The sequence below is a fragment of the Mandrillus leucophaeus genome, unplaced genomic scaffold (assembly GCF_000951045.1).
Source record: "Mandrillus leucophaeus isolate KB7577 unplaced genomic scaffold, Mleu.le_1.0 Scaffold220, whole genome shotgun sequence".
Classification (NCBI taxonomy): Eukaryota; Metazoa; Chordata; class Mammalia; order Primates; family Cercopithecidae; genus Mandrillus; species Mandrillus leucophaeus.
Window position 1 is genome coordinate 1,680,382 of NW_012102255.1, and position 24,107 is coordinate 1,704,488.

The 24,107-nt window shown below is 38.5% G+C and overlaps 1 protein-coding gene across 2 annotated transcripts in view; it reads right to left on the reverse strand.

Moving 5' to 3' along the window:
- The window catches only part of ADSS (adenylosuccinate synthase), a 43,028-nt gene extending 18,927 nt beyond the window's left edge, over positions 1-24,101 (reverse strand). Inside the window, exons 1-4 of one of the 2 annotated variants that reach the window (XM_011981172.1) lie at positions 23,858-24,101; positions 10,218-10,320; positions 9,378-9,446; positions 5,196-5,240 (exon numbers count right to left, since the gene is read on the reverse strand). In XM_011981172.1, the coding sequence (XP_011836562.1) occupies positions 5,196-5,240; positions 9,378-9,446; positions 10,218-10,320; positions 23,858-24,040 (400 nt within the window). In that variant the 5' untranslated portion in view covers positions 24,041-24,101. Of the gene's footprint in view, positions 1-5,195; positions 5,247-9,377; positions 9,447-10,217; positions 10,321-23,857 lie in introns of both variants that reach the window. The other variant, XM_011981171.1, reaches the window with a different exon arrangement.
- Positions 24,102-24,107: the final 6 nt, after the last annotated feature.

The following is a 24,107-nucleotide window of genomic DNA, read 5'->3' on the forward strand; positions in this document are numbered from 1 at the left end:
GTAAGTTAACAGTGGGGACAATATTAAAAATGTTCAGTGTAAAAGAAAGCAGGAAAAGAAGAAAAATAAAGAATAAATAAAAAGAAAACAAAGAGCAGACATAAATCTAACCATAGTGATAATTAACTATAGTAAAAGTAAATAGTCTAAACATTCCAATTAAAGGATAAAATTGTCACAATGAATAAAATGCAAGACCCAACTACATTTTGTCTATAAAAAATACATTATAAGATCCAAAGAGACAGACACACTAAAGATCATTAGAGGATGGAATGCGATACACCATGCAAATAGTAATCTTAAGGTAACTCTAGTGGCTATATTAATATCAAAGTAGATATCAGAATAAGGAATATTACCGTAAAGAGGATATTGTGGTATTAACATTCATAGCTTATTAGATACTTTTAAATCATACAATAACAAATTTAGCTTCTGAAAAGTAACTAAGTAGTACATACATACAGCATCAAAACTTTCCCACTAACAGCACCAGGGAAACCTGCTGATCATAAAAAGCTATGGTTGTTAATACCAATTCATAATGAGGAAAGGTTCAATGCATCAAAATCAGAACTGTAAACATACATGAACCTAACAGAGCTTCAATGTGCATGAAGCAGAAACTGACTGACTTCAAAAGAGAAATAGACAAATCCACAATGATTGTCAGAGGCTCAACACTCCTCCGAGTAACTGACAGAATGCAGATAGAAAATCAGCTGGGATACAGGACTTGAACACCACTATCCAACAATTTGATTTAATTGGCATTTAAAGAACACTCCACTCAACAAGAGCAGAGCACATATTCTTTCTAGTGCATGAAGACCATTAACCAAACAGACCACATCCTGAGCCGGAAAAGAAGCCTCGACAAACTAAGATTAGGATCATACAGAGTCTATTCTCTGTTCACAATAAAATTAAATTATGAATAGAGAGAAATCATGAAAATCTTCCAATATTTGGAAACACGAACATCATACTCAACATATAGGTTAAAATATAAATTATGTTATTTTGAACTGAATGGAAATGAATGTATAAATAATATTTGTGGAATACAGCTAACATAATTACATGTGTTAGAGGAACACATGTAATTTTAAATGCTTACATTAGAAAAGAAAGGTCAGGAAGGAAGAAAGGAAGGGAGGGAGGGAGGAAAGGAGGGAGGAAAAGAGCGACGTCGGTCTAGAGTTCATGATCCAAGCTTCTAAAGGAACTACAAAAACGAACAAATTTAAACCAAAGAAAGTAGGAAGAATAGAAAGAGCTGAACCCAGTGAAACAGAAAATAGAGAAAATGGTTTTTTGGGGAAAAAAAAAACCCCACAAAATCAATAAAATGGACACCATGAATAAAAGAGGGACATCACTGAAGACTACAAAAGTTACCAATAATTTGAGAAGTTAGACGAATCCATTTCTTTAGGAAACATAAATTACTAAAACTGACACAAGAAACAGAAAAATCTGAATATCCCAATATCTATTAAAGAAATAAAATTCATAATCTTCACGGAATTCATAAAAACATCCTCACAAAGATTTTCTATAAAACATTTAAACAAGAAATACGACCAACCTCACACACAACTCTTTCAGAAAAATAGAAGGCACCAAAATTGAAGAACAGACAACAAAACTAAAGAAAACTACAGAGCAGTATTTGTCAGGATAAAAACAGTATATCTTGACCAAGTACAGCACTTAAGTTAGCTGTTGGGTGTACACATATATGAATAAAACACATAAAATTCTTTCCTTTGTGGACACAACCTGTGTAAGGTGTTTTTACTGATTGGGGAACTAGTGACTGCAAAGGAAATCACTTGCCAGAGGATCCATAATCAAGATTTGGATCCAGATCCCTCAGTTTCAAAGCCTATAGTTTTTTCCATTGTACTACGCTCCATATCACCCACCACACTTTTATACAGAATCTCATACTACGGAAGATTTTAAAAAATCCTTGGAAGTAAATGAACATTTTGAAGCATCTATATGCCAGATCCTGTACTCAGTTCTGAAATGAGAATTCTAACACCTTAAATTACAATGGAGCTTACAGAACTGTCCATTCAGTGCCATGGTGACAGGGGAGTCTCTAAAGCAAAGACGGAAGCAGTTTCACAGCAACGATTTTCCAATTAGTTTTTTGATTTTTTAATGATACTATTTACTCCTTTTCACTATTATAGAATTGATTATATTAAAATACATGTTTCTGACCGGGCAGTAGATTACGCCTGTAATCCCAGCACTTTGGGAGGCCGAGGCGGGTGGATCATTTGAGGTCAGGAGCTCAAGACCAGCCTGGCCAACATAGCGAAACCCTGTCTCTACTACAAACACAAAAAAATAAGCTGGGCGTGGTGGGACATGCCTGTAATCCCAGCTACTCAGGAGGCTGAGGTACGAGAATCGCTTGAACCCAGGAGGCGGAGGTTGTAGTAAGCCAAGATCATGCCACTGAACTCCCGCATGGGTGATAGAATGAGACCCTGTCTCAAAAAATAATAAAATAAAATAATAAAATAAAAAATATGTTTCTTGTAAGACTTTTTAAGGACCCTAGGAAATGAACCTTATAGGCTTATAGTAACACACATTTTAAAGCACAACACATCCATTATTACACATATTACTACTAACACCTAAATTTTAGTCTGAGCTTATCTTCTACAGGCTCAGTCCTCTGTCAGAAATACTTTCCTTTAAGGACATACATTTATGGGAAAAAAATCATTATTAAAGAAATATAATTGTAAATAAAATAATAATATTCATTTACATTTATTATGGCTTAAACTACATTACTTTCCTTTTACTCTAGGCCTTTTTACCCCTTCCCATACTACTTTGTTGTTTTGTTTTGGTGGTCTAAAATAATTAAGTAACTTGCTTAACCTCTATGCTGTACCAAGGATGGAATTGTTAAGTGACAGACCCAAAGCAGTTGCAATGAAGAAGGAAGATGGAGAATCCAGACAGGAACAGGGATATGTCTCTTAACACAATGTTCTTTCCAACAGGCTGATATCATCAGCATACATTTATATCTGCACATAGCCCAACTACCTGATTACATACGCTGATGCTATACGTTATTCAAAGGGCAGGTATTAGGGATTATTCTGTTTTGCAATCCTAAATTGTGGTATGCTGATTAAGACAGTGAATTTCACAGAGCAGACAACATAACAAAAAGCCATTAGAACGTTCTGAAGATAAGTAGTGGTTTTTATCATCTAATGCAGTGCCTTGCTTTATCCACAATAGGAACAATGGACACCAAAAAGCTACACATAAAATCACGAAGGTAAAAGAAGATAAAGTTGACTATTGGTAACAGAATAAATAAAGCTAATGAGTAGTAAGTATAAGCAAACAAAAACGCTACAAAAGTACTTCACAAAAACATATTTTTCCTTATACACCTAGGAAACTGCCAATAAGAAAGAATATTGGTAGGGCTGGAGGCAGTGGCTCACGCATGTAATCCCAGCACTTTGGGAGGCCAAGGTGGGCAGATCACCTGAGGTCAGTAGTTCAAGACCAGCCTGACCAACATGTGAAACCCTATCTCCATGAAAAACACAAAAATTAGCTGGGCATGGTGGCACACCTGTAATCCCAGCTACTCAGGAGGCTGAGGCAGAAGAATCGCTTGAACCCAGGAGGCAGAGGTTGCAGTGAGCTGAGATCACCCCACTGCATTCCAGCCTGGGTGACAAAGCGAGACTCCATCTAACAACAACAAAAAAGTATTAGTAACACTGTATTGCTTCCTATATGATAGCACAACAGTGATATATAAGTTTAAAATTCAAGTCCTAAGATAAGCTAACAAACAAAATATAAATATTTTTAAAATCAGAAGCTTAAAATAGGCAACACAAATGACAACCTCCTTCTTCTGAAAACCAAAACAAAACCCTTTCGTCCTTATCCAAATTGCATGTTATCATCTGGGACTGCAAAGCTGCTTTGTTTCCTTTGGTTTTTGTCTTGGTTATGCATCTATGTTATTAATTATTCTGGAAATATAAAAGGTGCCTTTTAAATAAAAGTATTACTGATAATACTATCATAGTTTAAGTATAACCAGGTGAAATATAAACTACTCACAAGCTTAGTTTTATGTTAAATACAGAAGTATTCCACATTTTATCCAGTTACACTAACAAACAGCTATCAAAGTCTTTGCATTCAAGGATAACCAGCCTACTAATAGACAACATACAGGAGGACAACAAATATTGACATAAAACTGTTTTTCAGTAAAAACAAAAAATTGTTCTTTTCAGACTTTACACATTAAGAAGCCTGTGATACACAATGTAACAAAGAGGCCAGTTTCATATAAAAACTGTATGTTAATCTAATAGAGTTTACTTTAAATAAGTTATTTTATTTGGGTTACTAGGATTATACCTAGGATTCAAGTCTGTGGCTATTATCTGGAGGGACCATTATTTGATTTCTGTGCTTGGCTGATAAATACTGTTAAGATGAGGCTGCCTTTTAAATAGAGGCCAGTGTTAAAACTAGAGCAGCTACTGCCACAGGACACATACATATTTAAATACAATTTAAGAGTGCAGATCAATCATACAGAAGTTTCCTACATGGTTTTTACTGATTTCTTTTCTGGTTATTATCTCTTAATCATGTCACTGCTAATTAACAATTCTATTGGTTCTGAAAGAGAAAAATAACAGAAAAGAAAATCCCAAATTTATTGGTAGTGGCTGAAATTTAGGTTAGTCTGAACAAAATCTGAATCACTTAAAAAGCAATAATTATTACATTTTAGGCACAAAGACTCACTCTATCTGCAAAATGCTACACTTACTTTTACAAGAATATTACATGTACAAATAAATGTTCTTTGCATTTGATGTGGCTTATTTTTAAATAGAATTAGAGATGTCTTATGAAATACCACTTGTATTACAAATTTGCTTAGCTAACCTTTTTTTCAAATAGGTAAATTTCAGCCTAGACTTTGTTAAAAAAGAAAAAAAGTTAGTAAGTTTTTTTTGTATTTAGAACTCAATTACTACAATCCATCCTACTTACGCTAAATAAAAATAAAAGACAAAATTAGTTACTAAATACTTTCATTTGATAAATTTCTGATAAAAAGATAGTTACAAATAAATGCAATATATCCACCTTACCAATATGAGCTCTGTCAGATATAATAAGCCTTTTTTCCCAGCCTTCTAGTCCTGGAGAGAAAGGGGAAAAAGATATATTTTAATTGAATATTCTGTACAGCAGTTTTAAATCTTAATTTCTTTTATTTTTTGAGGCGGAGTCTCGCTCTGTCGCCCAGGCGGGAGTGCGGTGGCGCCATCTTGGCTCACTGCAAGCTCCGCCTCCCGCGTTCCCGCCATTCTCCTGCCTCAGCCTCCCGAGTAGCTGGGACCACAGGCGCCGCCACCTCGCCCGGCTAGTTTTTTTTTGTATTTTTAGTACAGACTGGTTTTCACCGTGTTAGCCAGGACAGTCTCATTCTTCTGACCTCGTGATCTGCCCACCTCAGCCTAAAATCTTAATTTCTTTAGAAATATGTCTAGGCCGGGCATGGTGGCTAATGCCTGTAATCCCAACACTGTGGAAGGCCAAGGCAGGTGGATCACTTGAGACCAGGGGTTTGAGACCAGCCTGGGTAACATGATAAAACCCCATCTCTACTAAAAATACAAAATTAGCTGGGCGTCGTGGTGGGTGCATCTAATCCCAGCTACTCGGGTAGCTGTGGCACAAGAATCACTTGAACCTGGGAGGCAGGGGTTGCAGTGAGCCAAGATTGTGCCACTACATTCCAGTGTAGGCGGTGGAGCAAGATGCTGTCTCAAAAAAAAGGAAATACAATGTCTAAAAGCATTTTTTACTGAAGCAATCATGTTTGTATCTTTTCTTCTGTATAGGAAACATCATGTCTAACAAGAGTTTTCTCACGTCATTCATTCCATACATAAATTCACTCACATGCTATCTTTCCAAATGTCTTGCTCTAAAAGCTCCAAATTCAAACCAGTCACATCCACATAAAATATTTCTAGGAATCCAAAAGGCAAATGGTAGAAAAACATCATGCTGGGGAGGTTAGGTACCTGGCAGGCAGAAATTTGCTAGGGGAGGTTAGGTACCTAGCAGGGAGAAATTTGACAGAAGGGAGTTAATTTTAGGAATGGCACCCTTTCCCAAAAGATAATTATTATAAAAAATATGGGCCGGGTGTGGTGGCTTATGCCTGTAATCCCAGCACTTCAGGAGGCCAAGGCGGGCAGATCACCTGAGGTCAGGAGATGGAGACCATCCTGGCCAACATGGTGAAACCCTGTCTCTACTAAAAATACAAAAAATTAGTTGGGTGTGGTGGCGGGCGCCTGTAATCCCAGCTACTCAGGAGGCTGAGGCAGGAGAATCGCTTGAAGCCAGGAGGCAGAGACTGCAGTGAGCCAAGATCGTGCCACTGCACTCCAGCCTGGTGACAGAGCAAGACTCCATCTAAAAAAAAAAAGAAGCACAGAAAATAAGCTTTTTCACTAATTCTTCTAAGGTACTACTGTTAATTACTGTACTTACTACAGTGAATTGTAAGGAGACATATCTGTCTCCCCATTTAACTGTGGAAGACCTAGAGCAGAGGCTGTGAGTTTTCATAGCACAGGGCCTGTTATCCAATAAGTGGTTTTAAAAATTATTTTTGGCTGAGAGCAGTGGCCTATAATCCTAGCACTTGGGGGACCAAGGCAGGAGGATTGCTTGAGGCCTGGAGTTTGAGACCAGCCTGGGTGACACAGAAAGACCCCATCTTTACAAAAATAAAAAAAATTTAAAAACCTGGCCAGGCATGGTGGCACGTGCCTACGGCCCCAGCTACTCGGGAGGCTGAAGTAGGAGGACTGCTTAAGCCCAGGAGGTAGAGGCTCACTACTGTGTTCACACCACTGCACTCCAGCATAGACGACAGAGCAAGACCATGTCTCCAAAAAAAAAAATGCTTGAATGAACAAATGAATCCAAATTGATGTTTTTCTTTAAAGACAATACTAAAGACAAACTGCCAAGCTGCAAACATTTCAAAACTAATCTTTAATAATGAAAAATTAGTTTTTACCTTAAGATTTATTTTTAAAATATATTCCTTAAAGATTAAAGAGGAGAACCTCCTCGGTAACGTGCGAAAAAGTAAACCTGGAATATTAAGCGTGCCCCTCTATGGTTGTTTCGACACACAAACATGTACTCTAAAATTAGTTTAGGAGATACAATAAAGAAAATAGGAGCAAGAAATTCAGTAAAGTGGAAAAAGAGCAGGGTCGGATAGGCTAGAAAGAAAAAGGGAGTAGGGCAAACTTATTAAAGGAGATGAGAACAGAGAGCAGCACCAATATAAAAATCACAGACTAGGTCACAGGTAAAAACGCAGAAAGGAGAAAAGAGATGGTAGCAAAGACAGGGTTCTGTAAAATCACATTTAGTGGTTAAGAACACTTGAGGACAGATTGCTACTTTTAAACCTGAACAGGGCAGGACGCGGTGGCTCACATCTGTAATCCCAGCACTTTGGGAGGCCAAGGCTGGCGGATCACAAAGTCAGGAGTTGGAAACCATCCCGGCTACCATGGTGAAACCCCATCTCTACTACAAATACAAAAAATTAGCCAGGCATGGTGGCACGTGCCTGTAGTCCCAGCTACTCGGGACTGAGGCAGGAGAATCGCTTGGACCCAGGAAGCAGAAGTTGCAGTGAGCCGAGATCGTGCCACTGCACTCCAGCCTGCATGACAAAGCAAGACTCCATCTCCAAAAAAAAAAAAGGAAAAAAAAACCTGAACAATACTTTAACAGTAATTGCGTCTTTTAAATGTAAGCTAATTCAAGGGGAAACTATACTAATGATTCTCCTCAATTATGTATTACAGGTTGAGATTCCCTTATTCCAAATACCCGAATATTTCAGATTTCAGATTTTTTTTGGACTTTGGAATATTTGCATACAAATAATGAGATCTCTGGGGGGTGTGGCTCAAATATATACATGAAATTCATTTATGTTCCATATACACCTTATACACATCAACTGAGGCAATTTTATACAGTATTTTAAATAATTTTGTGCATGAAAAAGTTTAGGGACCCTCCTCCTCCTCCTTCTCTTCTTCCTCCATCCTCCTCCTTCTTCTCCCGCCTCCTCTTCCTCCTCCATCTGTGGTTGGATTCCATACCAACATTCTTGACTCTGAATTTACATGCTGATAAGTAATCATTTCCTTACAGTGATTCACATGCAAGTATTTAACAGTAAAAAATATGACATACCACTAATACAGTGGAAAAAATGTGTTCAGGGTAAGTAAGCAGTACAGCAGCAGCACCAGAGTATCGGGATCAGCTGGCAAACAGCAGTAACAACAAACAGTAGGCTGTCCGTCTCCATCTGTATTCTATATTTCATTTATTACCACAGTTGGAACATCCAGCTGGCACGCATGCCACTTTATCACCCTCTGTGCACGCTTGTGTGGGGGAATCTGGGCGTGCACGGAAAAGATACATGGAAGCTGAGAGGGGAGAAGCCTCTTTCCCTTGGAGACACTGAATAAACCGTGTGTGCGCCTATGTTTGGACTGTGACTTGTTGCATGAGGTTGGGTATGGAACTTTCCACTTGTGTCATGTCTGTGTTCAAAAAGTTTCAGATTTGGGGAGCATTTTGGATTTCAGATTTTTGTATTAGAGATGTTTAAACTGGGTTTGTATTATCAAATTCCCCTCACACCCTAATGAGATGGCCAAGGTTAATGTAAACACACCTCTAAAAATCCAAGAGATCAGTAAAGGCAAGAATCCAGGACTATTTCTTTTAAGAAGATGGGCATGGATATATTGCATAAAAGCAGCATTTACTTCATTTAGAAGGAGGGCCCTAAACAATTCCCCTTACATCTGTGTAGCATGGGGGGGTAAAAAAATTCCCTTTTATCCCTGAGTTGTGGCAACAAAAGGAGAGCTCTAGACCTTTTAGAAAACAAGACTGACAGTGTGCAAACTCAGGAATTTCCTAGTTTTGCCACCCACATATTGTAATTCTAGCTACCTTAAGATAAAGTTTACAGATAACCAATGTGTAAAAAAATCAAGACTTAACATAATGATGTAAGATGTTAGTCTTCTGTTTAAAACAGTGTTTATAATAAATAAAACTTAATAACTGACATTAAAAATTTGTCCTATAGTAGCCTGCAATTTTAAAGTATAAGACAAACATGTTGTTTGCCTGGCATAAGATCCTAATAAAACTTTACAAAGAACAACTGGTTACCTAGTAGACTCATTCTTTCATACCTTTTCCTTTTTGAACATTTTTCTCTGCTTCTTCAAACAATCCAGGTAGATGAATTACCACACCATTTCCTAAAGGAAAACCAACAAATCCCAGCCGTAAGCCACTATAATTACAACTCAGACACATGTAACTTAAAGGACATTCTGATTTACCAGGGTGTTACCACAGAAATGATTCCAAGTTTTCATAGGAGTATAATTTAAATACATGATGGAACATAATATAGTGAATATTTTATGCTAGAATTATACTCAATGAAGTTGAAAATTTCTTGGAAACAAAGTGAAATATGTTTTTGAAGGAAACTATGTTAATTTTAAGCAAATGGAACATGGTCACAGTACACACTAAATCAGTATCTTTCAGGCTGGGGAATCACACCCTATCAGGTCACAAGTCAGTTTAGTAGGTTGTGATAAGGATTTTTAAAAATTAAAAAGTAGAGTAGAAAAGATCAGATTGCATCATGTATTGTAAGGGTTCAAAATAAACTCATGAACCTCTCGTATTTCTTACTATGACTCATGGTTGAAAGTATTTGGGGAAAAAAAGTATTTGGAAAACTGATTCGATGATCTAATACTTCTTTATAGAATTAAGATTGTCAGTGAGCACAAATGAATGCAAAGTAATCATTCCAAAAAGTATTACTGTTAAAACACCTTACAGTGACAAATAGCCAAAGTCAGGTATATTCCAGAAGGTATCAAGGTCAAAATTAGTAAGAGATCAATGAACCACCTGGTTAGTGAGAGATGAAATCAGTTTTGATGATAAAAAATAAATGCCATTATCAATTGGTGGGGGGAATCCCCATGCAGCTCAGTTTATATACTTACCAATGAATGCAGTGACATTTGGATTAATTATTCCACTGGGTAAGAGATGAAAATCATATTCCACAGAATCCACAACAACTGTATGGCCAGCATTATTTCCACCCTAAAATATAAGACAGGGGAAAACTAAGTTTGATGATAAACGTGACAAATAACATATCTCCTTCCAAAGTGAATTAATGACTTCCTGCTAAAAGGTCAACTTAAGAGAGTCCAAATATTTGCCACCTTTACTGATTCGTGAAAGGCTTTAAAATAGTTTGGCTGTCTCCTTTCCCCACTGTAGTACACTTGAGTGATTATTCTGAAAGAATATGGACATTGGGGAACTCAGGTTTCTGAAAGACAGAAAATCATACTCCTTCTTAAAAGATGGAAAAAAGTGAAAAAAATACATAGAGCAGTTAGTCTGTCTTTGGCTATGGAGGATTATAGCAATCTAACCAACCATGATATTCCATCTACACACAAAAAAATCTCTAAGAGAAGAGTAATCTATCCAGTTACCCTAACTTGATGTAAATATGCATATAATTCCCATCGTCTTAAGACTCTGTCAAGCAACTCTGTGACCTGAAATTTGTATTCTTACATGGACTTAACAAGAATCTCCCCCAAATATTGGTTATCCTTGGCCTCTAATTTATATACCAGTCTTTTAGGTTTGGTTAGTGACAGATCCCCAGAACCTGCTCACCTCTGGATAAAATAATATTGTGCATCAAGGAACTGCTAACACTGAGAATCATACTATAAACTCATGATGAAATTTGCTTTCTACGAAGCTTATGCAGAAATAACAAAATGGAAAAAGTCAAATTACAAAAATTAGGTACAAAGGAGACTAAATATTAAGTAACCAGATAACTTTTCTAATTTATATGTTTAAAAAACATGGAAGAAAACACAAGTTTTCACACTTGTCAGCTGATTACATATATGTTTAAACTTCTATACAACATTAACAGACTTTTAAAAGTAAACTCGGGATATATTTGCAACAAATAAAAACTTTAACAACATCCTTCTATAACAAAAAATACCAATCAAAACTATATTGCCTGAGAATGAGGGCTGATCACGAGGCTATTTTTCTTTCATTTTTAATTTTTGTTGGTACGTAGTAGTGCATATATTTATGTGGCGCATGAGATATTTTGATACAGGCATATGAGTAATAATTATATCCGGGTAAATATGGTATCCATCAACTCAAGCATTTATCTTTTCATTGTGTTACAATCTAATTATACTCTGAGCTATTTAAAAATGTATAATAAATTACTGTTGTAGTCCCCTGTTGTGCTGTCAAATACTACATGTATTTTTATCTAACTATATTTGTATACCCATTAACCATCTCCCCACCCCACCCCCAACTCTTACCACTACCTTTCCCAGCCTTTGGTAACCACCCTTCTACTCTCTATCTCCATGAGTTCCATTGTTTTAATTTTTAGCTCCCACAAGTAAGTGGGAACATGTGAAGTTTGTCTTTCTGTGCTTGGCTTACTTCACGTAACATAATGACCTCCAGTTCCAGCCACGTTGTTGCAAATGACAGGAGGGTTTCATTCTTTTTTTGGTTGAATAGTACTCCACTTTGTTTATGTACCACATTTTCCTTATCTGTCTGGGTAGATATCTGCCTGCTAATTATTCAAGGCTCACGGGCTTTTTAGCTAGCAGGTAATGAATCCTGCCAGAACTCAGTCCTTCCCTTCAAGGCAGCAACTTCTCTTCTGGCCCAGGGTATGTCTAGAAATTTGTGCTGGAACTAGGGCCTGTGATGGGGAGCTCAGGACTTCCCCCAGTACCCTGTCCTACTGTGGCTGGGATCCAAATTGCAAGACCAAATCCTCCGGACTCTTCCCTCTCCTCTCAAGTGGAGGGAAGGAGCCTCTCCTGGAGCTGCATGCTGTGCTGCCTGGGGTTGGGGGAACGGGGGCACAAGCACTCCCTTGGCTATCTTGGCTGGTGTCTCACTAGGTCACATGCCCCCCAAGCCCACTGGCTCCAAGTCCAGCACAACACCGGAACTTGCCCAAGAACTGCAGTCTTTGTGGCCCAGACTATCTTCCAAATTTATTTAGGACCCCAGAGCACTTTAGCATGTGCTGACTAGGCTTGCTGGAACTCAGGTTCTGACCACTAGGATGGGCAATTCCCCTCTGGTAAGGGCTGGTCTGGCTGAGTTCTGCCCAGTGTTGCTTTCTGTTGTGACAAGGGCAGCACTGAGTTCCAATGCAAAGTCCTAGGATCACTGCATTCTCCTGCCTCTAAGCGTACAGATTCTCTCTCAGTGCCCCATGGTTGCTGGGGGTGGGGAAGGGGTGGTATCAGCAATTCAAGACTGTCTTTCCTACCCTCTTCCATGCCTCTTTCAGCGATAGGAAGTTAAAACCAGGTACCTGATTTTTAGTTCTTATGAAGGTGCTTTTTTGTGTGGACAGTTATTAAATCTGGTGTTCCTGTGGGAGAACAATTGGTAAAGGGTTCTGTCTGACCATCTTCCCCCATTCTGCCCGATCCACAAGGTTATTTTTAACAAATTGAATGTTACTACTTTTACCAAATCATCACCAATTATGAGGTCACAAAAATGCTAGAAAAATTGGCCCTGCTAAAAAAAAAAAAAATCTTCAAAAAGCAAGTACCTGTTTACATGGTGTTTTGCACTGTATAAAGCAAAGAACTCTTTGAAGACTAAGGTATGGCATATATTTAAAATAAAAAAACTCGGCGGTGTTGGACTAAAATCTGTAAGACACACTTTGGAAAGGCACAGGCAGACAGAAACAGGGATGATGGGCAACACCTTCAGGTGACACCAAAAAGGAAACAGGTGCATTAGTTTTTACTATTTATTTTTAAATAGGAAATTCCCACATATGATACAGACACCAAATGGCACAGAAGTATGCACAGTAAAATGTGAAGCCTTTCTCATGCCCTTGCTGTAAGACAACCAGTTAGCACAAGTTTTTGGTGTCTTTCCTGAAGTGATTTTTGCATACAAAACATATGTACTGTTTTATTTTACATACACAATGGTAGCAAACTATATACAGGTGGGCAGCTTGCGTACTTCCATAACCTTGCAAAGAGAATCATCTCATTCTTTTAACATTGTATTTTATCCTTTTGTATATGTACATATATCATAACTTATTATACTGGTCCCATAATGAGAGGCATTCAGAGTGTTTCCAATCTTTTTTTTTTTTTTGAGACGGAGTCTCGCTCTGTCGCCCAGGCTGGGGTGCAGTGGCCGGATCTCAGCTCACTGCAAGCTCCGCCTCCCGGGTTCACGCCATTCTCCTGCCTCAGCCTCCCGAGTAGCTGGGACTACAGGAGCCCACCACCTCGCCCAGCTAGTTTTTTTGTTATTTTTTAGTAGAGACGGGGTTTCACCGGGTTAGCCAGGTTGGTCTCGATCTCCTGACCTCGTGATCCCCCCCGGTCTCAGCCTCCCAAAGTGCTGGGATTACAGGCTTGAGCCATCGCGCCCGGCCTGTTTCCAATCTTTTGCTACTATAAACAATCTTGTAATAAACTTCCTAGTATGTATTACTATTTCACACTTGTGTAATTTTATCATCAATTCTGATAGAATCCTAGGACATACAGTATACACCAAAAGAACATTATTTATCTTAATTTAGTCTTTTAAAAATAACGTACAGGGTAATTCTTACCTGTATTTCAGTTGCTCTTGTTACAAATTACTAAGTTTAATAAATTTTTACTAAGTTGTTATAAAGTATTTGGTAATTTTGAGACAACAAATAAAGTATTATTATCAAAGCCAAATCAGGTTTTTTTTAGAGATGGGGTCTCACTATAGCCCAAGCAGGCCTTGAATTCCTGGGCTCAAGCAATCCTCCTGTCTCAGCCTCCTGAGTCCCTGAGACTACATGTGCATGCCACCCTGCCCAGCTACAACCAGTTTATTTTTTTAAAACCAGTTTTTAGGCCGGGCACGGTGGCTCACGCCTGTAATCACAGCACTTTGGGAGGCCGAGGCGGGTGGATCACGAGGTCAGGCAATTGAGACTGTCCTGGCTAACATGATGAAACCCTGCCTCTACTAAAAATATAAAAAATTAGCCGGGGTGGTGGTGCACACCTGTAGTCCCAACTACTCAGGAGGCTGAGGCACGAGAATGGCGTGAACCCGGGAGGTGGAGCTTGCAGTGAGCCAAGATCGCGCCACTGCACTCCAGCCTGGGCGACAGAGCAAGACTCTGTCTCAAAAAAATCCCCCAAAAAACAAGTTTTTAAAATTTCATCATTTGCTCAAGGTTAAAAATAAACTACTCTAATTTTTGGAGTAGACCCTTAAAGTAAGTCTCCTAATTTACATAAAATTACTTTTATAGATATACTAATATAATCATTTGATGAATTATTATTTGACAATTATTACTGGCAGTGCATGACAATGTTCTTATTGTGCAACAAAAGCTTACTCTCTTAGCTAATATTTTACCAAGACAGGTAGTAATGATGGAATTAACCATAATAAAGAGGCGATGGTTGCTCTAGACACACACACACACACACACACACACATAATTTTTTAGGCAGATGGTTGTGATGGATGACTTTAGAGGGAAAACTTGGCTTAACTCCTTAAGTTTGTCCAAGTTTATAGGTAGTGCAAGCTGGAAAGTTCAGCAGTAAAAGACTTAAAGTCACACGGTGGTATAAAGTTTGCTCATCCAAATATTAGTTATTGAAAAATATCAACATTTTCCAATAACCAGTATTACATTGATTATTATATGGTTTAAATATCATTTAAATTGTTTCAGTGTGTAAATATGGTTAAATATACCCAGAAAAACCCTAGATTATCCTACGTAGGATTTAGAGGAAAATATCTAAGTCTTATTTCTATTTGGTCACTAGTGCTCTGGGGGGCAGTTGGGGCATAACTTTTAATCTCGAAACGCACACTATGCAGAAGGGTCTTGAGGTGAACTGAGAAGGAGCTGCTCATAAGGAGTTTCTTGATGAGGTAATCTATATACGAAACAAGTTTTAGTATACTGTATTTTATAAAATGCAACAGACAAAGCTTCAAATTAAAGTGCCTATTTGGATGCTAAACCTAAAATATTCAGATTATTCACCTTGGGACTTCAGGCAATTGTCCTCAAACAGAGATTACACTGGTCCAAGGAGAGGTCACGTATTAGCAGACAGCAAAACAAAGAATTTCAAATATGAGCACCACAACCAAAACCAGTTTCAAATACGAGCACCCCTCAGTCTCCCACCCACATATTATAAGGGCAGATGGAGCTGCTCCTACATGGGCCCATGGGCAACTCCATGTAGTATGTGCCAGGATGAGCAACAGCAAGGATGTGTTTGATTAATCAAGTTCCATGATTCTCCCGGGTAGCACTGGGGAGGCCAGATAGTACCAAATAAATGATGGGAGATATTTTGTTGTTGTTGTTCTACTTCTAATGGAAACATACAATTTCCTTCTCAATCCCAATTTTCCACAAACCAAGCTTGATCAGTTATCTTCCACAAAAGTATGAATCTTATAATCACATGAACAATTACACTAATTACCTCCTGCTTCTTTGTCAAACTCCCATAACACTTATGATCCCAGTCACTCTTGTAGCATTTAACAAATACTTTCCATTACCATAGCTGTATATTCTATACTACTTAAAAAAAAATAGAATATGTTCAATTAATAGTTATATAAACAAAGGGCTGTGGAATCTCAACGCTGTTTCTGGATCAATTACATCCAACAGGGGAAATATTTAGTAATAAATCTCAAATATAATTTTTTGAACTTTTTTTTTCCTAGAAATAAGTCATATTTCTGAGTTGGTAAAATGCTTTTCTGAACATACATTTTTGGTATCTGCCACAGTTAACCAAATGTCTGTCCATTTTTGTGTAGCCTTTATACAGTACAGATTTCACTGACATCAGCCTTGCATCTGAGTATTAAAAACAGTTGACATTGTTCTTTCCAGTCCTCACAACATCCCTATGAAGTAGGTGGTACTGACTCCATTCCACAGATGGGGAGGCCTGGGCACGGAAAGGTACGTGGCTCCTCACAAGCCACGTGGCAGGGAGGCAGGGAAGGAGGGAGGGAGGCAGAGTGGCCGAGTGGCTCTCCAGCCACGTGCTAACACCGCCTTCCCATTCACACTTCCATCAGTGCCACAACACTGCAAGGCAGGCTTTCATGTTGAGGCCAATTTTTAAACCATTTTAATTCTGAAATATACCCCTCTCCAACCCCCCAAGAAACAAAAAACAGCATAAGTCCACAAGTAGCTATGTGGCAGGTTTCTTTGAGGAAAAGCACAAGCTTATAATGCCTTATATGATGCTCTTATATTAAATATCAAGAATAAGTGCACGTTAATTTTATTAGGGTGAACAATATATGAAAGAAAATTCAATTGCGGTCATAAAACATCCCCTAATATAATATATATTTTATCAATTTTCTTTGACTGTTATTCTTACAGTAAGATTAAATACAAAGAAAATATTAAATAAGCTTCTTAATTACCAGGAAAAAATGTATCTCATCACAGAGCTATGAAATAAACTGGAACATCATGACAGAAACAAAAACCAGGACTAAAATTCTATGCTCTCAAAGCTGAACAGCAAAGTTTCAGGTGTATGCTTTTAGTTTTTACAATCAATACATAGCTAATTTTCATTATTTTAATTAAGGTTAAAATAATACAAACCAATTTAACTCTATTTTTTCTTCCAGAAAAGCACTACAGGTCAATAGCATATTAGACTTGGAAAATAATTTACAAATAGGAACAATCCAGAACAAATGCTTCCTCATACCTTATTTTCCCATACAAAATTAACTCCAGGTTACTTAGAGCTTTTGCATGCTCAGTCCCCCTCCTTTTCCCTTACTTGTAAATCACAGGAATCATCTCCCCAGCCACAGCAAACTGATCCAGGCAGGGAAACATGTTTCAACCTGAGCCAGTCAGCTCCTCCCCCTTGGGAATCTGAATTTGAATACTGAGGAGGAAAGCAGTAGCAGTCTGAGACGCCTGTCACCTACGGGAAGCATCCTAAAGAAACAGGCTGCCAGTTCTAGCTGCTGAGATTCCAGGAGCAGCCTTCATCTCAGGCCACCATCCTGCTCTTCCTTTAAACAAATCCCCATTTTGCTTGAGTTAGTTTCTTTCCATTGCTTGCAAACAAAGAACACAAACGGTTCACAAAACAAACTTACTACAACATAGTATATATACCCCTTGCTGAGTTTACATCTTGTACTAGTAAAACTGAATATTAAAATGATTAATTGCTAGGTATTAATAACATTTTATGCTGTCAAGGACAACACTTTAAAGCATTACTGCAGGATATAGGAATGATGTAACAGTATTTAGTTATTTTGTAACTGTTCTCATTTTCCATGCATTCCTTTTCTTCCTAATTTGATGTTAAGTTTGCGGAAGTCGGAAGACAAGTGTTTTGAATGTTCTTTCCATGACTCCTCAGAACCACAGGCTGTCAAATCCAATTATAGAATAAAATTTTGGATCAGGAAATGCTAATATGTATAAGCTTCTAGCTAAGAAGCTCCAAAGGTCCAGGGGAGGTTAAAAAAAAAAAAAAAAGGTTGGAAAGGAATTAAATGATATTAGTCTACAAAAGTGACTTTTCATTCTTAACTTGGTTTTGCTACTGGGCCTTCTCCTTCCCCAAATCACTCCTTTCTTCACTCCTGCAAATATAATTTTTTGAACTTTTTTTTTTCCTAGAAATAAGTCATATTTCTGAGTTGGTAAAATGCTTTTCTGAACATACATTTTTGGTATCTGTGTGGTAGAGGGATGAAGGCAGTGAATGATCCTCAGTGTTGTAGACCTGAAACAATGGTCTCTTTTCCAGAATACAGGCCCAAGTGTCAAGGGCTAACAACTTCATGCACAAAGCCCAGAGGCATTTTTCTGGCTACTTAGTTAGGCCTCTGTGTCTTATCTTTGTCCTTTTGCTTTGAATACATGAAAACAACATACTGTAATCACAGAGCTCAAAATGAACATCAGGAAGTCAGTGACCACTACGGATTACAGTAGAGAGCAGCAATGTCTCAGATCCCGTGCCCCTAAACTATTTCAGCAACTGAAAAGGGGTTGCTACTTTTCTGTTTAGTCTTCAAGCTTCTTAAGAGCCTAAAAATCTTTGGAGTCAATGCTTATTATGTATGCTGCTTTCAGGGTAAAGATTGTAAGATCTGTATCTCCTCCTTTCCAGACAAAACATGTTACCATTCACCAAAACTAAAGCACTTATCAATCCACAGCAATAGTTATAAATGAAGATTGTTCTTTCACGAAAGCATTCACATAACTGCAATTAGCTTATGATTCCAAAGTAGAGCAGGTTAAGTTACTACCAGCAAGTTGATCAAATTTAACTACTCATCAGTAACCAGACACACTAGATAGGAAGAGAAAAAAATATACAGGGTATCTTAATTTCTTTTTAGCAAAGATATCCAAGCTCAGTTATCCATTAAAGGTTTAAAAGTATCCACTTTACTTTGCATGATTATAGTTACCTTCTAGTTTCATACACACGTCACAAATGATGAAAACCTCAGATACCTTATATTTTAGACCTTACATTACCATTATGAAATAACTTCTCACAATGAAAGTGGAAGGAGGCATTGCCTGAGAGGATCTTAGGTTCCTAATTAAGAAGCTTTAGACTCTGGCTACCAAACTCTAATATTCTTTCACACTCACCAAACCAGGGTCATAGCTGAGAGCATAAGACATCCAACCAAAAATGTATAAACCAATGATATCACACAGCTCTTTGTGAATGTTTGATAAAAATTCACCTAAATACATTCATGAAAATATTTTCTTAAAAACACACTGAAATTAAACTAGAGATTTCAAGTCAAAAAAGTTTTCTTACTAATAAAATTCTTCCTTTAAAAAAAGATGTTAAAACTTAATATAGACAAAAATCTCATTTTCAGAAATCTCATGGAGCCTCTTTTTAAAAAAGAATTTTATTATGTGGATCAAATATAAATTTTGGTTCAATGTAAAGAACTATCCCATCCCAGAGCCAGAGTAGCCACAGGAACTCCCCCCTTCATTTATTGTTCTTTTCATTGCTTTCAGCAGGCAATACTGAATGTTGATGTTTCTGTTGATAAAAGTATAATAGTCACCAATTTTTATTTATCATTATTTAGTCCACACTAATCTTCGGTGTCAACATCTGACACAGTCCCTGAGAGGTAAGACAGCTGGATTCGTATCCAGTTACAGCAAGAAAGCTACTAAGTACGTATCAATTTATTGGTTCATTCTAGATTTGCTCTAGGCAACAGTTTTTCTTACAGATACTTGAAAATATCCAACAAACCCATCCATTCCCACCAAAGTTAAAGAAACAGAATAATTTTGATCAGACACCACTGAGATGGTCTCATATACATATAAAAACTCATGCCTCAAAAGCAGAGCTGACAGGATACTATATTTACTAACTGAAATAGCAACCTAGGACATCCTCATTGACTGAACATTGAGATTTACTGTCCTCAGCGGAGAAAAGCTAGTTATTAGAACCCTACATGGCATTCAATTGAAATAGTTCAGGAGATACATGAAAAAGAGATAAATATCAGTTACCTATTTTCTCCTAGAAACAAGAAATAAGATTTTAATATAAACAAAGCCTTTGAATGGTACAATGTAAAACATTCCAGCTAAAAAACTAAGCAACAAATGTTAATCCAAGGAATGCTAGGAATTCCACCTTAAATGTATGTCACCAGTCAATTAAATTGTCCAGAGAGATGTTAAAACAATTACAAGAAAGGGTTACTATTACTTATTTCAAATAAATTTCTAGGGGTGATCTTGCCACCCAGAATACACTGGTTGAGTATTTCCCTTCTGCTTCATATAGTATTAGGCGCTACAGAACAAAAAAAAGAAGTCCCCCTTTTGAGAAAATTTACATTCTGGTAGAGAAACCACAGTAACCAAACAGAACAAGATTTAACCAAGTATAGTATAACAGACATTGGTAAATACTTATATACTAGGGAAATGCTATAAATGATACAAAAAGAATCAGAAAATGGAAATAGCAATTGTTATAAACCTGGAAGAATGGCTTACCTTAAATGCTAATTACCTACTATCCTGGCAGATCATTTTAGCTGTACAAGGTCAAGGCATTAAATAATACTAACATTTTCTTTTAAATTACCTTTCACCTTTTATTTCAAGGAGAAAGTCTCAGTTTGCTGCTGGTATGTCTTTTATGCTTCTTTAACACTTACTAATAGTGGTTTCAGATCTTCAGCAGATACTTGTATCTAGCTAGAAAATAGTAGTATTTTTTCAGTATGTTTATTTTTACAGCAAGCTTTTAAAAACATATATCAAGTGATGGGGTCTGCCTTCCCTTATAACTAACTTTAGTATTTTCTTTTTGTATTGGCTTTAAAGCCTTGGAGAGAAAACACAGGGAATACCGCTCTAGCCTTTCCTGATCACAGGCAACTTCGTGTGTGTCATTATAATCAAGACCACCAAACTTACTTTCCTCAAAAACAATGAATAAACCTTTGCTTAAAGCCTGGTATAAACTACTACAGTTAAGAAGTTTCTGTAGTTTCTACTCAGCAAAATAAAGAAACCAAAGCACAGTATTTTACTTTGAGAGAATTTGGGAAAAAACAGTATTAGACTTCCTTCTGTGATGCCAGAAAGGGACCTTTTTGGTCCCATACTTTAATCCCTTGAAACACTTAGGCTAGTACCTTTCTCCATCCCGACCTTCTCAATATTTTTGCTTACACAGCAGTTGTCCCCCAGATTGTGAGCTCCTTGTAGGCACAATCCCTGCCTTTTTCAGATTTCTGACTCCCAGGCTAAGTGATCCCCTGAAGATACTCAGTGTTTACTAGATGAATGACCTGTACCCAGGGTTGGGCCTCTATTTAGTTCTTCTCTCTTCTTCTTAAAATAAATATTGATTTAAAATTAAGGCATCAGTAGTGGCTGTCCTTTGATGTAAGTGCTACATATTTACGGATCTGGGGAACCTACCAAGTTATAAATAACTTCCCATAAATCCTGAATCTGAACAACACAGGCCTTAAGCGCTGTAAGAGTGAAAATGCCATTGGGTTTGCATCTAGTGTTTCCAAAAAGGCATTTTATATATTAAAATTTATCATTAAATGCAATGCCAGTTTTTCTTTTTAAAACTATATTTTATGTTAGGAGAAAGTCCTTATGATTCTACTGGTGAAATATGGATACATTATGTGTACATCATTTCTGGAGAAACAGTGCTGAATAAAATTTGAACTCATGACATCAATATGGCAGAATATATTAAACTCTAACAAAGGACATGTTTTCACTAACACACAAAACTTAAGACATCAGACAAGGCAATCCAAGCTCACAATGTCTTACTGTTGATTTTTTCCAGCTCTCTATACACACTCAGTAAGAACTCCAACATTCCAATTTTAACACCTAGGAGAACTTCATTAAGTAGATGCCAGCTTACTAGGGCTAACCAAATAATACAAAGTTACCAAGGTAAATCACAAAAGAGATAATGCTTAAATCTATTCATTACTCATCTATTTTTTGCTAACAAGACTAATAAAGAATCCTAATGATACACTCTTAAAAGGCACTAGAAGAACATAAGGATTCTATAAGGAAGGTAGTTAGGTCAAAAATATATAGATGAGGGAAGTCTGCCTAACAGGGCCCCTCATTTGTTTCTCCACTATCTTCAGGTAACATTTTAAAGCCAAACTTAGTTCCTTCTCAATCACTTCTCTAGACTTTCCAAGGGCATCAGATCAGGTCGGTCCACGACTTCAAGACTACTTTCTTGGTAACATTAGTAACACCTTCTCCAAGCTACAAACTACTTCTAATATTTCTCGATAGAATATTAAATTGAGAATCCTTTAGAATAAATACCATAATGGTTGTGTTCTCCAAACCTTCTTACAACCCATAGTGTAGCTCAACCTGAGCTACTTCAAGATGTCAGTGAAGGAGACACACAGGCCTCCGCCTCTCTCCCCTTCTAGACAGCAAGAAAGTTCGGCGTTCTGGTACGTCTTCCCCACAGCATGACCAGATCTGAATGTAAGACAAAAGGTAGGTAAAGGCTGGATTTCTGGAGTATTTCCTAAGAAAGTGTGGGGCAGGAATTTAATGGCAACACCCTCCAGAGTGCTAAGGTACAAAGTGTGTTGCCAGAGGAGTGGAGAAGTAATAGGCTGGAAGGGAAGGAGGGAGAGGTGGTAGTGACGGTTTCCTAAGAGGCAATTAGTGTAACAGCTATTTCAGAATGGACAGGGTGGATTTCTGCATGAAAACAAAACAAAATGAAACAAGGTAAATCAGAGAATATTTGCAGTATTTGCATTTAGCTCTTCTATATACCTGTGATTTCACTGTTTCTGCATGCTTAGAATGGTATTCAAGGGAGCTTATGACTTACTAGAACATATACAGCATGGCACCATCATATCATGCCATGTATGTTCAAAAACAAATACCCTTGCAACCTAAACAGACAGCAGTTAACTTCAAATATTACATTATGCTTTGTTTTGAACGTGGTTATTACTCATCTACTTAGAATTTTGAAGCTGGAGAGAGTTATCTGAGAGCCTTTACAAAACGCCTCCCCTGTATGTTGCTTCAAAGGAAACGACAAATAGGAAGAAAGCTTACATTGAAAACCACGTGTCTCCCGTTAGAAGTTCATTACCACCTCGTTTTCCGAAAGTGCACTTTCGATGTCACCTTAGCAATGCAAATATTTACTTCTAAATACTCAATTTGACATCCATGTATTTACTTTTTTTCAACAGAGAAGGGATTCCTTCCTCTGGGACCAACTAGTAAAAGTAATTTCTCCTTAACTTTAAGGTACGGAGCACACTGTAAAAACAAAAACAAAAACAAGAAACTCAGGGCCCTAAAACAACAGTCCAAAGCCCAGAGGTGGGTGGGTTTGGACGTCAACAAAGTGGACCAGAGGAAGCAAAACACTGCCTGCCACAGTCCTGCAGACGGAGTCCGGGTTTCAGGACATTTCGAAACAATCCACTCCCACTCCGCCGCCCTGGGCGGGGTGGGGGGGCGGTGATGGGGGGACTCTGCCGTCGCGCCGGGTCTCCGCCCGCAGTCGGAAGAGTTGGGAGCAGGCCTCGGGCGGTAGCTCCTCAAACTCGGACCGCATCCCACCTCCACCCTGGCCTCAGTCCCGGGGCGGAGCACCAGTCCCCAGACGCCAAACTGCAAGTCCCCAGGCATCGCGCATCTCTCAAAGGCTCCCCGCCAGCCCACCTTTGCCTCCAGAACCACCCCAAGTTTCACCCGACGCTCCAGGTCAGGGGTCCCCGACCTCCCGCCATTTCTCCACGTCGCCGCAGCTCAGGACAGGAGGAGAGAGCCTCAAGGTGACACCTCATTTTGGCCAGTGGATCCGGGTCCTGGGTCCGAGTTCCTGGGCACCAGGTGCCAGGCAGCCCGAGCTCCCGGGCCCAGCCTCCCGTGAGAGGCCCGTCGCCTCACCTGGCAGCGGCACACGATGTCGGCATCCTGCGCCAACAGATCCACCACCTTCCCTTTGCCTTCGTCGCCCCACTGCGCACCGAGCACCACCGTCACCCGGTTTCCTCCGGGCCGCGCCCTGGGGCGGCCGCAATCGCCGTTGGGCAGGGAGGATGCCGCCGGGTAGGTCTTGGCTAACGCCATGGCTCCGGTGACGCGAGGAGAGCCCGAAGGAGAGGCGGCCGCCGAGGAGTCAACGAACCGAACTGCT